This window comes from Ciona robusta, unplaced genomic scaffold (genome assembly GCF_009617815.1).
Source record: "Ciona robusta unplaced genomic scaffold, ASM961781v2 AP042741.1".
NCBI lineage: Eukaryota > Metazoa > Chordata > Ascidiacea > Phlebobranchia > Cionidae > Ciona > Ciona robusta.
In genome coordinates this window covers 261,338-279,511 of record NW_028323120.1, presented here as the reverse complement: position 1 = coordinate 279,511, position 18,174 = coordinate 261,338, and the positions used below count along the sequence as shown (strand labels likewise).

General features: G+C 43.7%; 2 protein-coding genes, 1 non-coding gene and 1 pseudogene across 3 annotated transcripts; all 4 read left to right on the top strand.

Annotated features, from left to right (window-relative positions):
* The first annotated feature begins 1,449 nt into the window (after window positions 1-1,449).
* Window positions 1,450-2,497, top strand: LOC149724122 (uncharacterized). Its single transcript, XM_089893333.1, has one exon. It carries the CDS (start codon window positions 1,786-1,788, stop codon window positions 2,479-2,481), a length of 696 nt encoding a protein of 231 aa, XP_089749459.1. The 5' UTR covers window positions 1,450-1,785; the 3' UTR covers window positions 2,482-2,497.
* A 3,256-nt stretch (window positions 2,498-5,753) lies between these two features.
* Window positions 5,754-5,952, top strand: LOC149724121 (U2 spliceosomal RNA). Its single transcript, XR_016386868.1, has one exon. It is a non-coding gene; the product is annotated as a U2 spliceosomal RNA (small nuclear RNA).
* Window positions 5,953-7,126: 1,174 nt separating this feature from the next.
* On the top strand, window positions 7,127-9,140 carry LOC149724120 (uncharacterized; annotated as a pseudogene).
* Window positions 9,141-12,437: 3,297 nt separating this feature from the next.
* Window positions 12,438-13,237, top strand: LOC149724119 (uncharacterized). The gene is made up of 2 exons (XM_089893346.1): window positions 12,438-12,609; window positions 12,798-13,237. The coding sequence occupies exons 1-2, from the start codon at window positions 12,438-12,440 to the stop codon at window positions 13,235-13,237; spliced, it is 612 nt and encodes a 203-aa protein (XP_089749472.1).
* Window positions 13,238-18,174: the final 4,937 nt, after the last annotated feature.

Here is an 18,174-nt window from a genome sequence, read left to right as displayed (position 1 = left end):
ATTCCCATAGTAAATTCCAGAACATAACTGCAAGCACATGAGCTTCTGCTGACTTGGTTGGATACCATGCTAGAGGTATGGAAATTTCACTTTTGGCTGAACGAAAGTAGAATACTAAAAAACGTAAAATAAATAACAGGATTAAAATGAACAATAAGATTTAAAAGCATGAAATTTAGTTGCTACACATACCTAAAATATGACTTGCTAGAGTTGATGCACTATTTACCAGCTGATCCCCATAGTCAATAAAACCAACAAGCTTCCCATTTCGAATGACTAAATTTTCTTTGACAGTGAAAAACAAGAAAATTACATTAAATTTTATAACCCGGTTGTTAAAAAGTACATTTACTTTTCATCTCATCCATAGTGATATATGCTGCAAGTTGCGAAGTTTGCTTCGTTACTCTATCCATTTCTTCAAGAGCTTTCTTGTTCAACCCAGGTGATGATGATATAATATTAACATATGCTAGTTTACTAGTCATGTAGATTATTACATTTTAAATGTACATCTAAGTTTAAGTATCATGACCATAGTAGATAACACCAACAGTATAAATAGATCCATGTACCTGTAAGCTGAAATCGTACCGCGTGAAGGTAATGATAAAACTCCGCTTCTCTATAAGTGTAGATATGCAGCTGGAGATTTTGTAAATAGCTCAATAGCCCAACGTACCAAGTCAGGGTGAAAACTGTTTAACAAAATGATATATAGTTGTTGGCCTGTTGCAAAATAGTATCACATTGCATAATATATAAAACTTACCGATGGCCTGTTGGTGTAACTGCTGCATTTTTTCTTTGCTGATCTAAAAACATTCTTTGCCACTCATTAAGATCATTTTCATTTGTTGCGAAAATTGTCTAAGTATGACAGATTAAAGTAATATGGTAGAAGGATTTTAATATATGTACAGTAATATCATTCCTACATGTTCGATGTGTAATTTTGGCATTACCTTAAAAGGTGGTAGATCAACTTCTTCTGGAACTGTACTGTCAGTCATTTAGATGAACTTCTTCTGGAACTGTACTGTCAGTCATATCTGGTTGGGTTTCACGAACTAATGCAGTCTGTTGAATGGGCTTTAATTATAAAGACTTCATAAGTGTTCAAAAATATAAAAAGAACGTTTATTGTTCAGATATTTGTTGTATATTCAAGAATGGTACCTCATTGATTTGAAATACATTTGTATCTTGTGTACTAGTTCCTGGGCATGCGGTCGCGGTTGGTGCTGAAGATTTATTAGTGCATTCACTGCAGGTGGTAAAACCAATATCATCACAAACTGTTAAAACACACATTATATACATGATATGATAAAGATGTCTGTTTAACAAAATGATATATAGTTGTTGGCCTGTTGCAAAATAGTATCACATTGCATAATATATAAAACTTACCGATGGCCTGTTGGTGTAACTGCTGCATTTTTTCTTTGCTGTGTGATGAATTCTTATAGTTGTGTATTTATTTTATGTCTTAGCTGTGTATTTCCTCTATTCAGAGCGCGATTTATGTTTTATTCTATGTCTATGTTAAGTTACAGAGCGTGAGTTAATTGCTATTACCGCATTCCTTCGTTTTACATTATTGGCACATTCCTGTATTTTGCGTGCTGCTGTTGATTGGTTAAATGCGTGGGCGTGACGTTGCATTTTACAGCTTAGGAATAAAATCAGTTGCTTGTGGTTGAGTTCGTGAGCGGTCTCACTTTTGGTATAAAGAAGAAAACGCTACACTTCTTTCTGGCGTCCCTGGGTGGGCTCAACATGGAAAAGATGGAAGCAGAATTCGCGAAGAAGTTTGGTGAACTTCAAGACCATTTCGACGAACGTATTACGAGAGTGTATCGGAGTCTGACCGATCGACTGGATCAGTTACCAACGAACAGGAGCGAAAGGAGGGCTAAATCCGAGAACGCTGACGGTACAAAGGTTAGTGGTTTCCCTGTGCGCAAGGACGTCGTTAAGTTGAAGGAAACGTTTAACGGTACTGACTGGTGGGGGTTTAAACGGCATTTCATCAATGTTTCCATGGCTAATGGCTGGACTGAGGAGGTGAAGGGTTTTCAACTTGCGTGTTGCCTTAAGGGAGAAGCCGTGTTTATTCAAAACAGTCTGCCGGAACCTAAGCGGTTGGACTTTGAATCGTTGTCTAAAGCGTTTAATCGGAAATATGAAAAGTCTAACTCGGTGCAATGTCGTGGCCTTTTCTTTACGGCAAGACAAGATCGGGTCGAATCGCCAATAGACTTTGCGTACTGCCTACAGTCGCTGTTTCAAGAAGCGGATGTTAATGTGTCGAGAGAAGACGGGGAGAGATTATTGATAGAACAGTACGCGGCTGGGTTGCTCGATTCTTCTTTACGGCATTCTGTGAGGTTGTCTCAGGCATCTACGCTCGACGCCGCTATGGAACTAATTGCGAGCCTTACAGTAGACGCACCGCAACTGAATCAAACCTAACGTTCTACAGGCAGTAATTCAGCTGGAGCGGCACGATGTTATATTTGCGGCGCGCCCGGCCATTGGCAACGAGAGTGTCCAAATCAAAACCGTGCTTCCACTACGCGGGGCTCGAACCAACGTTTTATGACTGGAAATCATTTAAACCACTAAGGACTGGAGTCCTCGCCCCCACTCCAGTCTTGCCTTTGGCGGCGGCCGGAAAATCTTCCACAACCGAATCCTGTTTTTATATAAATTGCGATTTTCTTGGTTTGAATTGTAACTTTCTGGTCGATACCGGATCCGTGGCCACAATTGTTAATAAGTCCTCCGTGTTTGATCAAGTGCCGAAAAAATGTCGGCCGCAGTTGCGCGAGACAAGTTTGAGTTTAATTACCGTGAAGGGCGAGAGTCTAGCTTGTTGTGGCGAGGCCCGTATTTCACTTAACATTGGAGGGCGCCGGTTTGAACAGTCAATGTTGGTCGCGGAGCTATCCGGTTGTCACGGTCAGTCAATGTTGGTCGCGGAGCTATCCGGTTGTCACGGTATAATAGGCATCGACTTTTTAAAACGGAATCGGTGCTATTTGGACTTGATGTCTTCGAAAGTTCAGATTCAAACCATAACTGTGAATTTAGAAACCAATCCAGGTCAATTACGCCGACTTAGTAAACCATCACTTGAGGTATCGCATGTTTCCCCTAAGGCCCTTCCCGATAACTTGAGCTGTTTAATTCCCGCCGAGCTTACGGCGACGCAGCGGGCACAATTCGTTAATCTCGTTGTAAAGTACCAAGATGTTTTTCGTGAGAGTAACGGGACCCTTGGACGGACTGCGATTGTAAAGCACAAAATTGTAACTGGACTGTCACAGCCTATACGACAACCGCCGCGAAGGATGTCTTGGGTAAAGCGCCAGCTCGCGGAAAATGAAATCGAGCGCATGTTATTATGCGAAGGGATAATTAAACCCAGTCAAAGCCCTTGGTCGTCTCCCATTGTACTGGTCACAAAAAAAGACGGCACTCAGCGGTTTTGTGTGGACTTTAGGAAGCTTAACGCTGTCACGAAAAAAGATGCCTATCCTTTACCTAACATAGAAGAGATGTTAGAGGTGTTGGGAGGGTCACAGTGGTTTTCCACACTGGATCTAGCTAGTGGGTACTGGCAAGTAGAAATGGACTCTGTAGACAAAGAGAAAACGGCGTTTTCATTAGCCGGGAAGGGTCACTTTCAATTTAAGGTAATGTGCTTTGGGTTGACTAATGCTCCTGCCACTTTTGAGCGTTTAATGGAACGGGTGTTAGCTGGTTTATTGTTTAACTCTTGTGTTAAGCTGTCACGAAAAAAGATGCCTATCCTTTACCTAACATAGAAGAGATGTTAGAGGTGTTGGGAGGGTCACAGTGGTTTTCCACACTGGATCTAGCTAGTGGGTACTGGCAAGTAGAAATGGACTCTGTAGACAAAGAGAAAACGGCGTTTTCATTAGCCGGGAAGGGTCACTTTCAATTTAAGGTAATGTGCTTTGGGTTGACTAATGCTCCTGCCACTTTTGAGCGTTTAATGGAACGGGTGTTAGCTGGTTTATTGTTTAACTCTTGTGTTGTATATATTGATGATATTGTTTGTTTTTCTCCTGGTTTTAGTACTGCCTTACATGAGCTGGAGGTAGTGTTCCGTCGCCTTCGTGCTGCATGCTTGAAGCTTAATCCGAAGAAGTGCACTTTTCTCTCCCGAAGGACCAAATATTTGGGCCACATAGTTGGACACGACGGAGTGCGCTGCGACCCGGAGAAGACGAGAGCGGTTGGTGAGTGGCCGAGGCCCCATAATGTCAAGGAGTTACGCAGCTTTTTGGGCTTTGCTTCCTATTACCGCCGTTTTATTCGAGGATTCGGCTCTATTTCGGCTCCCTTAACAGCACTGACGCACAAGAACGTCCGGTTTGCTTGGTCGTCCGCGTGCCAATCTTCGTTTGACGAGTTAAAATCGGTTTTGACATATGCTCCAGTGTTGGCATATCCTTTACGTGAGGCAAGGTTCACCTTAGACACAGACGCCAGTGACACTGGCGTTGGGGGAGTACTTGCTCAAAGCGTGGACGGTAAGGAAAAAGTAGTTGCTTACTGTAGCTCCACGTTAAGCAAGACCGAACGTCACTATTGCACCACGTTTCGGGAGTTGTTAGCTGTGGTAAAGTGTATAAAGAAGTTTCGCCATTATTTGTGGGGAAGAGAATTTACACTACGCACTGACCACGCTGCATTAAAATGGCTGCTGACTATGAAAAACCCGGAGGGTATGTTGGCCCGGTGGCTCTCGGTTTTGGGCACCTACCAATTTCAGGTTGAACATAGGCCGGGGAGGCAGCATGTAAATGCGGACGGGTTGTCTAGGCAACGATGCAAACGGGACGCCTGTCTTGATTGCGACAACACTATAAAAAGCGAGGCGGTCGTTTCGGTATTGCAAACGCAGTCTCGCCGACCGAGCGAGCAATACGCCTCTGGTTGGCTCGAACAATGGTCTCTCGATGAGCTGCGTCGCTGGCAGAATGAGGATCCGTCGATTTCTCTTATATTGAGGAACAAAAGTTGCAGCCAACACGCGCCGGATACTTCGCAAATGGCGTTGCACGATACAACTCTTTCTTATATAAGGCAATGGGATCTACTAGAGGTACATCAGGGCTTGTTATATCGCGTGTGGAGACCAGACAATAACTTTGATTCCCCAGTGTTAGTGCTGGTCGCCCCACAAGGTTTACGAAGGGAAATCTTTCACCATTTACACGAACTCAGAACGGGTGGTCATTTTGGGATCACTCGAACTATATACGCCATACGTCGTCGGTTTTATTGGCCGGGATTAGCGGAAGACGTTAAACAATGGTGTAGATGGTGTATTCCGTGATGAAATTCCTGATGAAATTCCTGGTCTTTTTCCCATTCCCTTCTGTCTTCCCGGTCAATTTCATAACATTTAATTCTTTAATTCGGCCCCATAAATAGTGTTATATTGAGACGAAGTCCCCAGAGGCCCGGTCCCCCCTTCTTTGTCACGGATCGGGCCAGCCCCCTTGTTATCACAATAATCTTCCATTTTATTTTTTCTCTTTTTATTATTATTATATTGCCGCCACCTGTCGTGTCGTGGCGCAGGGGCGTTCAATCTGTCGGCCCAGTGGAAGACCGTCTTAGAAACAGGCACAGGCAGCAGGCACTTATCACCCGGTACCTCCGGGTACTGGAGGCTGGTTTTTAAACTCACTGTACGTGATAGCCAATTTTATTCATTGCATTTTATCCGCGTCGTGGTGTTTGCGTGGATGCAGTAATAAAAGATAAAATTCCTGAGACGGAAACGATTCGTTTCCTCTATGTATTAATCGGATTTTTGAACACAGGGCACGGTGCTGGAGCTTGCTTCACCCTGCTCACGGGTTGTCCTGGTATTGCAGTACCTCCAGGTTCGCCCCACATTCCACTCTGGTGGAATATTAACAAACCAATAAATAAATAAACAAACAGACAAATTCCCCGTATATATGCAGGGTTCATCCCGCATTCCAATTTGGAAGAGTAAAATTTGCCAAAGAAAACAGTCCCGAATAATCGTCTAAAAAGTAGTCAAACTTGTGTAACTTCCCAGTAGAAAGAAGCGGTATGTACAGAAAATAGATTTATGGGCAGCTGTTAGGAATTTTGTAAGTTGGGGGTTACAGGAATTAGGGGCTAGAGGTAGGTGGTGACGTCGGGGGATCGCGGTTAATGATAGCGACTGTGCATGGGTTGGTGACTTCTAGGCTAAGGGTTTTTTATTACATTCATTAAAGCTGGAAGCATACAGAAAAGACTCAAAAGAGCGATATAAAATATAGTTTGAGCCTCGGTCCATATTCTTACCTTATTCAAATAGAATGCCCGAACATGTCTGACATGTTTACTTGGAGTCGAAAAACAATCTTCGTTTACTAGGGAATTTAAGCACTATAATCTAGTTCGTTTGTTAAACGAATGAGTGACAATTCCTAATGTGAAAGTGGCCCCTGAGAAGAAAAGTTAACATCCCCGACCGCATGACTCGAGACGTGAAGACTGGGGCTGTAGCTTACTCGTACCAATATTGGGAACACTACAGAGAAGATCGCGCTGGCCTCAAGGAAGTCAAACACAGTGCTTAATTAAATTCGTTAGGTATACGTCCGGCCAAACTTTTTAGTACCCTAGGCAACCCATGAAAGGTAATACGTTTAAACATCGAAGGTTGCCCTTAAATGGGAAGTTTAACATTTCCCGTGACAATTCTTAAGCACCTAAGCTACTACATCACACAATAAACTCCATAATTGGAACTGTACAGAGAAGATTGGCTTGGCTGCCGAGCAAGGGGGTGCACCGCGATCTTCACCATGGCTTGCGCAAATATTTCGCAAAACGTAGCAAACAAACTCGCGCCTTGGACGCCTAGCGGCGAGACGCTTCGGCCGTTTTCGCGGCTTTTCATTACTTAACGGCGGTCGTTTCGGATCCGAAAGTGGCAGGAAGACCTGTTTTCGACGTTTTTAGGACGCAGACGGGTCGATACTCGTCGTCCCCGCTACCAGGAGATCATGCTTGCCGGTAAAATGCGGCGCGAGACGGCTAAGAGATCGAACGGCCCTTCTCAGGGCCACCAAAAGAGATAACAGAGGTAACCGACCACGGCCCACATTCATAGACCATTAGACAGATCAAACTAACAGAACCAAGCACACAGTACTTTGAGAAGTCAAAAGTTTACTCTAGTTAACAAGTTACGAAGTTAGAACAGCTACCTTAAGATCAAGGACAAAAAGATCCACAAAGGTGGGCGCGTCCTAGGCGGGAAGCTCGCGCTACATCCGGGTACCTGACTAGAGAGCCAATCAAACGGCTAGTCTCTGTCAGGTGGTCAGGGTGTGGCCGCTTGTTTTCAGTCTAAGTTTTAGGAAGCTGTTAACTCTGTAACAGGGTTTTCTAAGTGTTTTTTTTGTGTAGCTATTCTTAACCTTTTTTAATTTTGTTAAACTTAAGTACCTAATTAAAATAAAAACTAGGCCTATAAATCGTAAATCGCCCAGTCTCGCGTCGTTCGAGCCAGGACTCATGGCCGAACCGGACACTTTGAGAACTAAGACTGCAGCGCAGTCTGTACCCGGGCTACAGAAACGGCTGCAGTGAAACCAAAGGCAGCCCTGTCGTACGCGGGGGCTGCCGCAAAAGGGAGTCTACCAAAAGGCAACCCTTGTAGGAAAGGCTCCTTTCTCAATGGAGAAGGTATGGGATTTATTAAAAGACCTGAAATTCCCAACAAGAAAATTGGATACTGTCACCAGGATTGGACAGGTGACAGTAGATATCACCTGCACGAGCAGGATAACCGCCCTGGAGTTATTAGACCTGCTCCAGAGGAAAAACGAGGTACATGCCATGCTGTACAACACGGCACAAACCTGGGTGAAGGTCGGTAGAATACCTTCACCGCTGGAGAACCAGGATATCATGGAGGTTCTCCAGCAATACGCCAAACCTCATTCTACGAAGGTCGAATACCAACGATATAAAAATGGGGTAAAAACCGGTGTCCGAGCCTACCAGCTCAACACCACCGACCTCCAGAGCCACCAGATCCCGAGCTACATCCGGGTGAAGGGCTGCCTGCTCTGGGTGAGCTACCCAGGGCAACCGAAGACCTGCAGAGGATGCGGGGAAGTGGGGCACCTCTTTGGCGAGTGCCCCAAAAGGTCGAGAGCCCCGGAAGGAGCTCTGCCGACGGTTGTCTCGGCAAAAAAGAAGACCGTAGGGGAGGCACAGGACAACTCCTGTGAACGAGACCGCCGCTCAGGGCCAAGAAGATCCCAACGAAGAGGCCCAAATGGAAGGCCAGAAGATGGAACGCGCCCCTTGCAATGAGCCGGGGCAGACGCCGGCCCAAAACGACTGTTTAGAGAAGTCCGACTCGTGCAAGAAGAGACCGAGAAGCACGACCCTAACAGCGCTCCAGCAACCTCTTATAAGACCAAGTCGGTCTTCCCGGACTCTCAAACCCCGGGAACCGACACAGCATGTACAGAGTGTGGTAGGGAATACTTCCTCGCCCGCATGTGCTGCAAGAAAGGACTCCACCTCTACCAAGGATGCTCAGCCAATGTCGGAATGGCAGGAGCCTGGATACGTTGCGGGGCATGCAACAAAAGGAAGCACTTGATGCCATGCTGCAAGACGATCGTGGAGCAGCTGAAATTCGACTCGTCGGACTTCTGCATCTGCTGTGCCTGCGGCGCGTCTTCCAAGAGGTGCAAGGACTGGTGCGCGGCGGTCAACGTGATTCCTAGGGACCCCAACCGGATAAGAAATGCGTGGGCACAAACTGTAACCGCGTCATCGTGAGATGTGCGTGCGGCGGATTCCATCGTCCAATAGCTAACAAGCCGTACACCACCTGTGGATGCCGTACAATAGTGACGACCAAGGTCGAACGACGGGGATCATACCACTCCCACCTCACTCTCCGACTGTTGGAAGCGAAAGAATCACTTGCCGCCAAGCACCTGTCTGAAGCGGAAGCAAGACCAAGACGAAGATGAAGATCACAATGGTAAAGTATCAATATTGTAAACATTAACACACATAAACACATTTAATACACATACACAAACCATGACGAACACAAATACCCAAGCACACGCCGATTAAAATAATGACTCTTAACGTTTGCGGATTAAACGATAAAACGCGCAGAAATACGCTTTTCGCCTTAATCGCACAGCTAAAAATAGACATAGCATGCCTACAAGAGACATACTCGACACCACAAACTGAACACGCCTTTAAACAAGAGTGGTTAACCCTAACTGGTGCCACTTCGCTCTGGAATTCCGGGGAAAGTAACTCACGAGGGGTCGCAATCCTCTTTAGCAAACGGATTCGGGTTATAATAAATAACACGCAGATGGACGAAAACGGTAGAATAATCGCAGCGGACTTTAAGTTGAACAGTTTAAAAGTTCACGTAGTTAATATCTACGCACCATGTTCGAGCGAAGAAAAAGCACAAACGCTCTTCTATAACGACACACACCCATACGTCTAGAATAAATGCGAAACGATAATGGCAGGGGACTTTAACACGGTCGGAAATGTCGAACTAGATAGACACCCCCCGAAATATAGGAAACACGACGAATCCGAAGCCCTAAAAAGCATTGTCGCAATCTTCGACCTAAATGACGCTTTTAGAACCCTACATCCTCGCTTAAGACAATACACTCGGCGACAAGCGGGAACTCAATCGAGAATAGATCACGTCTCTACCTCACGCCCCGGAGCGAACCGACGGAAGTAATAACGAAACCGTGGGCGTGGTCTGACCACGACGCAGTAATCGTAAACGCGGACCTGCCGGCCAAGATAAAACGAGGACGAGGTCTCTGGAGAAACAACATAACCATATATAACGACGAATTTAAACAAAACCAAGAACAAATGGAAAGACTGGAAAACGCTACTGCCACTCTACGCCAATAAAATGGAGTGGTGGCTCGAAACGAAATGCAGAATTCGTAACATGTGCATACACAAATCCCAGGATATAGCGCAACGAGTGCAACAAGAACGATCGACTCTGCAAACTAGACTAGAGAACGTCACGGTCGACCTCGCTAGAGGAACGGGTAGCGAAGCGGAATATAAACGCCTTAAGACTGAAATAAGAAATCACGATAAAAAAAACAAAAATCGCTCAAACTAAAAGCACAAGCGGATAAAATGGATTCGGACGAACGCTGCTCGAGGTTCTTCTTCCAGCGCTTTAAAGAAAAACAGAGACAGTGCAACATAGTCTCTCTAATGGACACGGACCAAAACGCCTTAGTACAAAGCCCCAAGGCAATACTTAACGTCGCGACGCGTTTCTATCAACAGCTCTTCACCGCCGAAACAACAAACGAAACGGTGCAAAACGATTTTTTGGAAAAACTCGAAACTCGCCTTACAGACGATAAAGCGAATTCAATCGACAGCGAAGTAACCGCGGACGAGGTGAAAAACGCAATTAATGAAATGATAAACGATAGGTCGCCCGGGCCAGACGGCCTTAGCAAGGAATTCTACGCTCGAAATTGGGACATCATAGGGAACGATATTATAGAACTCGTCACCGACACTATGCACACCACATACATGCCAGCACAATTTACAACAGGCATCGTAACACTCATACATAAAAAGGGGCCGAGTGACAACATCGCCAACTACCGGCCGATCACGCTCCTCAACGTAGATTACAAGCTAATCACCAAGATACTGGCGAACCGCCTCGGACCGCTAATGTCCAAACTAGTCCAACGGGAACAGTTCGCCATACGCGGTAAGTCCATACACGAGACCTGAACAAACACGGTAAAGACCAACCCAACACGTTCATGATATCGCTAGACTTTAAAAAAGCATTTGACAGTATAGACCACGGAATGCTCCGCAAAACGCTTAAAAAATTAGGATTCGGACCCAAATTCCTATCGTGGACAAACGCCATGTAAGAAAACATGTCCACAATAGTACAGATCAACCGCAACTTAGAAGATACAATCGCAATTAAACGAGGCATCAGGCAGGGCGATCCGCTAAGCCTGCCAATGTTCTTGATAGTTTAGAACCTTTAACAAACGCAATAAACATCGACCGCATGATAAAAGGAATTTATCTAACCGGTAGCAAAAACGCGATTAAAACGCCATCTTTTGCCGACGACACCACGCTTACTCTCACGGGGATAGGCTCGGTAAATAAAGCATTCACAACACTAGAAAACTTCAGCGCCGCCTCGGGCCTTCAGCTCAACAGGACGAAAACAAAAGGAATCGCACTCGGAAAATTAACCGAAATCAACCCGGGTGAATTAATAAAACAGTGGAAAGCAAATAAGACCCTGGACATATTTAACATCACGTTTGGACAGGGAAATATCACACGCATAAACTGGATTAAAGCAAAAGCTAAAATAACCGAGAAACTAAAGCAACAGTCAAAAGAAAAAACAACGCTAACTGGAAAATCGATCCTACTAAAAGCGACCATCATGCCACGAATCACCGCGGTAGCAAAAACGTTTTTAATACCGCCAACGATCAGATGGGAAATAAACAAACGGATTCTTAGCTACGCAATGATTAGAACACCAGCACGACTCACGATAGAACAGATCGCCAAAAAAGACCTAGATGGTGGAATGGACATACGAGATATAGGCACGATGGCAGAAATGCTATTCACATATGCGCTATGGCAATATGCGAGAAGTAGAAAAGCGGACGACCCCCTACCTACATATCTAAAGGGAATCGAATATAACATCGGTAAAACGCTTAGCGCCCGATTGAAAACACCACAATGCACATAGCTTAAACAAAATATTACCCAACCTTATCATCGAGTTTAACTATAAACTAAAATGGAACCACCTAGCATTGGGTTTAAACAGTGGCGTATCCTCGACGATCGGACAAACACGTCGTGACTGCCCGCTCTGTAAATCGGAACTTGAAACGGCAGAACACCTTTTCGCTAAATGCAAGGAAAATAAAAATGGCGTGAGCCTTTGCATTTGTTACGATACAACGCCTCACCACGATCACGCTGCTAAACACGCACCCAAGACTATGCATATATCTCGACACGGACATGCCCAACCTAAGAGATAGACCAAAACGTCAATTTTCCGATAAAAATCGCTTGTTTGTTTATTATATTTTTCCTTTTTTACCGCCCGGAACCGGCCTCTCTCATTAAATGGAACACAATGGGGCGATTCGACCGATCAAGATATTCGCTAGGTGGTGATAGAGGTCCGTCAGTACTTCATCAAGACACAAATCATTGCACTGCGTATTTTTCTAGGCAACTTTTGCAAAACAAAGATGCCGTAACGCTGTTCAGTGCCAAAATGTGGAATGCGAACCGGTGGACATACATTTCCATCTGATGCACGGCTTCTAAAGCAATGGGTTATTGCTATAAGAAGGAATGCCTGCAAATCAACCGGAAAACGTTGGTTCCCTTCTGAACATGATGTTGTTTGCAAGAAACATTTTCAGCAAGGAGATTATATTACAAGGATATATGGTAAGTTCACTTCGACAGTTAGAGACAAATATATATTAGTATCTAGGTTAAGGTATGGACTGGAGTGCCTAGTTTCATCAGTCCCAGTTTTAGTTCTTGTGTCTGTTGGATCCAACAATGTTCAGTTTATATACTGCTACCAGCATACAAATGTACAATAGCCAAATTATGATAAATTTATGTTTTAGATTCACAGAAGTGTAATTTGAAACCTGGTGCGATTCCGAGCAAGTTTGATTTTAAAACGGATAAAACACTACACTCGAGCATTTTAGTCGCAACAACCTCAAAATCAAGATCTGGTCAAGAATTCTCCACTGAAGCTACACCCATTATAGAAGAAGACGACTTGGTACAAGAAGAGGTGGTGACACATCATATGGTTGATTGCGAGAAGTTTGATACTGGTGTACAGTGCGATATTCAATTCAACAAGCCTACTTTCTTTAGTTTAATCGACATTAAACATGATAGCAGGGCTGTGCACTACTACACCGGATTCAACGATTATTCCCATTTCAAATTGTTTTTTAAATGTCTGGGCGGAGCCGCTAGCAATCTCGTTTACCATTGTGCTTCGTTAGATCCTGAGGAAGAGCTATTTTTGACTGTTGTGGCGACAAGCTAAAGATAACCGAGAAATCAGCATTTTGTTCAAAATTTGTGAAAGTTCAGTTTCTACAATTGTTAATGCGGCGGCGGCGCCGTCCCTTGCTGTGACTGTGACGTCAGAAAGGTACTTAAGCCGGATGTTGATTGCAGGCGTTTAGCGACTAGCAATGTGAGATCGGCTAGCGTGGCTGCGTGTTCTGAGACTTGCCGCTAAGTCTAATTTTGCTCCTTGATTAAGGTTAACTAACCAAGCAATAACTGGATTGTTGATTATTTATTACCACGGTTATTAACGCAAGGGCGATACTGATGCAATATACAATCACGATAAGAAACTCGAACGCCTAACCACTTGTATAGGCAGTGGTTAGGATATAAGTTCTCCTTGACTGATGAACTCTGGTTGGTCTTTGCTGAGTCTGCATCGTCTTTCAGTGCACTGCATAGCACTCACGTGCTGCATGCAGTGACTGAATGACTTGTTGACCGGTTGACCCGTTTTCTGATTGAATCGTCAAGTCTTTTATAGTGTTTTGGAGCTGACGTCACATGCTTTCGTCACAGCATGGTTCGTCATCTGCGTTCCTTTCTCTTTTGTGTAAGAGCTCAAATGTTCGTCCAAGGAGTGTCCGATAAGTGCATTGGCCGTGGGCGTTTTATCGTTCCGAGAACTTCGCCGATGATCGCCATCGTTGTCGTTTAGAAGGGTGATTTGATGCGCTATTTTGTGCTCCTGCGTCACCATCGCGTGCACATAGCTCGTTCTTCAACATCTGATAAAATACTTTCGGCGCAGCTTATAGCTTTGAATGCTGGCCTTGTTAAAATGATGGATAGTTTGTCACGAGTACATGACATGATGCAATATTGCGAAATATTGGTGCAGTATTAAGAAATAACATGCCATGTTCCTACATATCTATACCCACAACAAAAAAACAATGAAAAAAAAGTTGTTGCTAAGGGCGAAACGGAAGGAAATTTATACTCTGTAGGCATAACATGAAGACCAAGTCACTCTTAGATCCACAACTTCAGCACAAATCTATCTAATACCGAAATAAACGACGTCCGTTTTACTCGGTTTACAAAATATATTACGTATATAGAGCAGCATATTAAACGTTTTTCAGAGAGACATTGGGCATTGTAGCCTCAAGGATAATTGGCATGTTGCCATAGGGGTAATGGGCATCGTGGCCTCAGTAGGAATCCTGGCAGCGTGGCCGTAGGATGATTGGCGTATTAGCCATAGTGATACAGACCGTAAACGTTGCTAGCTCTGTTGTGTAAATAAAATTATAAACGTACCCGCGGCGAAGTAAAACGCCATGCAGTAGGAACGGGTAAAATAAAGTAGCAACAAAGGTGTCATGATAAGATAGGCTGGTGTGGTATCGTTGGTGCTATAGTAACTATAGGTATAACCAATGGAGATAATTGTATCGTTTAAAAATTGTAAACTTGTTGGTACAAGTAAAGTGGGAAAAATAATGACATTAATGTTAAAACTTATTAGTAAGTGATACGATAAAATACCGTGAATGTGTTGGTATATCAGTTATTCAGGTTCATTGACTTGTGCGATCTATGATGCATCGAAGGATTGTCGGCATTGATCGGCCGGCGATGGTCGCTCGTTGTCCGGCGGCAATATTTTTCAGAGTCGATGTTGAAATACATCTCTTGTACTGACGGTAGTTTCTGCTGATTGAATCAATCGCGGCCTTGTCTTGTTTGTCGTTGAGTCTTTAGGGTTTTTAATCCGTAATTGAATTTGAAAATGTTCGATAATTCCGCAGGGAATTGTTGAGAAGTTGATCCCGACAGATGTAAATAGCTCGTTGGCTGAGCTAAGAATTGTTCTGAAGTAGATCGTTGCGTATTTCGTTCGTACGCCGCAAGGCGTTTCTTCTTGTATATTGCAAAAAAATTTCGTGCGCCGCAAGGCGTTCTTCTTTAATAATTTTGCAATACACCTTTGAAATACACGTCGATAGGGTCACCAATCTGCGGCGGCGGCGCCGTCCCTTGCTGTGACTGTGACGTCAGAAAGGTCCTTAAGCCGGATGTTGATTGCAGGCGTTTAGCGACTAGCAATGTGAGATCGGCTAGCGTGGCTGCGTGTTCTGAGACTTGCCGCTAAGTCTAATTTTGCTCCTTGATTAAGGTTAACTAACCAAGCAATAACTGGTTTGTTGATTATTTAATACCACGGTTATTAACGCAAGGGCGATACTGATGCAATATACAATCACGATAAGAAACTCGAACGCCTAACCACTTGTATAGGCAGTGGTTAGGATATAAGTTCTCCTTGACTGATGAACTCTGGTTGGTCTTTGCTGAGTCTGCATCGTCTTTCAGTGCACTGCATAGCACTCACGTGCTGCATGCAGTGACTGAATGACTTGTTGACGACCGGTTGACCCGTTTTCTGATTGAATCGTCAAGTCTTTTATAGTGTTTTGGAGCTGACGTCACATGCTTTCGTCACAGCATGGTTCGTCATCTGCGTTCCTTTCTCTTTTGTGTAAGAGCTCAAATGTTCGTCCAAGGAGTGTCCGATAAGTGCATTGGCCGTGGACGTTTTATCGTTCCGAGAACTTCGCCGATGATCGCCATCGTTGTCGTTTAGAAGGGTGATTTGATGCGCTATTTTGTGCTCCTGCGTCACCATCGCGTGCACATAGCTCGTTCATCAACATCTGATAAAATACTTTCGGCGCAGCTTACAGCTTTGAATGCTGGCCTTGTTAAAATGATGGATAGTTTGTCACGAGTACATGACATGATGCAATATTGCGAAATATTGGTGCAGTATTAAGAAATAACATGCCATGTTCCTACAGTTAACACCTGGATTAATTTTCTTTATTTTCATTTACGTGAACTTAATATATGGCCCTCCAAAAAGGCAATTCAACAACATATACCAACTCAATTCAAAAAAGATTTTGCGTCTACTCGTATAATTGGATGCAACTGAAATTGCTATTGACAAACCAACTAATGTTGATGCACAAAGTATAACGTTTTCCAGCTACAAAAACAAGAACGCTGAAGGTTATGGTTGGCATTTCACCGAATGGACTTGTTACTTATGTTAGTTACGCATATGGGGTTTCCGCAAGTGACAGACAAATTATGGAAAAATCAGATTTGTATTTAAATGGAAAATATCTGTTCAACTCTGGTGACAGCATCATGGCTGATCGTGGCATCCTTGTCCAAGATTTATTTTCTAGTTTGGATGTAAAAGGGAACACACCTACAATGCTAAAAGATAAACATCAACTGGAAGCTGTTGATGTGATCAAAGATCGGAGAATCGCTTCGAAAAGAATTCACGTTGAAAGGCATCCTTGTCCAAGATTTATTTTATAGTTTGGATGTAAAAGTGAACACACCCACAATGCTAAAAGGTAAACATCAACTGGAAGCTGTTGATGTCGTCAAAGATCGGAGAATCGCTTCGAAAAGTATTCACGTTGAAAGAGTCATTGGTCTCGCAAAAACCTACAAAATATTAAAGCAGCCCTTCAACATTATTGGGAGGAAGAATTATTTTTGTTTGTTTTATGCTTACAAATTTCAGAATTGGTATAGTTGAAAAATGTCTGTAACTGTTGTTGTAAATACGATTGCTTATAATAAATATGTTTTTATTACAATTCGAATTCACAAATTTTTGTACGCAAGAAAGGTCTCCAAACATTTATATAAAAATCCTCCAAGTCAGACAACATTTGGGAAAAAAATCTACATTAAAATCAATCTTTTCAAAACAAATACTAGTAAAATTCCATATTACAAAATACCAGTATTGCTTCTTACATATACCAAGCTGGCCTTGGATTTGACTGTAATATTTATGGCTTCTCTTTAAGTAAAACCTGCCATTCACTTCTTCTAAATACGGGAAATTCGGACCAGGTTGTATTGGCTCATCTCTCTCCCTGTATATGGGCACTTAATTTCCATGATGGCTGTAGTTCCTATAATAGCATCAGGAGTGGCTGCAAGAAATGGTTTGGTTATATTATAATGGTTATAAATGGTTATATTATATTATTTCTATATCGCTGCGCCTTCTTCCTACGTCATCCATCTTTCATTCGTCTCGTCTGACATTTCATTCTAAGCAGCGCATGGTCGGAGTATGTTGTGTTTTGTATATCGAGAACTATGTTGCATTAACTGTGAACTATGTTATATTAACTATAACTTAAATGTGTTACAGCTTACCTAAGTTAATTGGAATAAAACCAGAGACCTACTTTGAATAGTCTCCTAAATGGTTTACGACAATTTATTCCAATAACTCTATACTATGGAAAAACAACAATTAGCTCGCCCGAGGGAATTATCTATTGATCCTTCTCTAGTTGTTAATCAAGGCAACGGAAAGAAGCGCATGTGCATAGATATTATTCTACCACAATCAATCGATATACTTACACCATTACCAGCCAGCTTGCTGAAGGAGTGTCCCCGACTCCATGTGCTGGAGGGGTGCCAGGTCTTTTCCTCCGGTTTGGTAACACGGGATCCTGTGCATGAACCCCACCTGGTGCTTGAGGAGAAATCCAACACATCACTTTGGTGGGTGGATTGTCAGGAACACCGCGGTGCTAGAGGTTGCGCTCTAGTACTAGGGGGAACCCCCACTACCGACTTGTCAGTGTGGGTGCGAGGTGGGGTGGCCAGTCGTAGACATACCAACAGTCTAAAACCTATTTAGGCGAAAGGTTGGCGGGAGCTGTTGAAAGCTGGCAAACCACCTACGAAGAGCCGGGATCGCAGGAGGGCGATTTGCCTGGCCTTGTTGCCTCGGCCGTGCCGAGAATGCAACCCGGACCCTGGAGGGGGCAAAAACCTCATCCAACACATATGGATCTTACCAAACCTGCTACAAAAAACACAGGTGTGAGCGATCCATCGGAGACACCT

Excerpts from the sequence above, each read along its gene's own strand:
- LOC149724119 (XM_089893346.1), top strand. The coding sequence starts at position 12,438 with ATGCGAACCGGTGGACATACATTTCCATCTGATGCACGGCTTCTAAAG. Across the intron at positions 12,610-12,797 it reads TTATATTACAAGGATATATG|ATTCACAGAAGTGTAATTTG; the intron begins GTAAGTTCACTT and ends TTTATGTTTTAG.
- LOC149724122 (XM_089893333.1), top strand. The coding sequence starts at position 1,786 with ATGGAAAAGATGGAAGCAGAATTCGCGAAGAAGTTTGGTGAACTTCAA.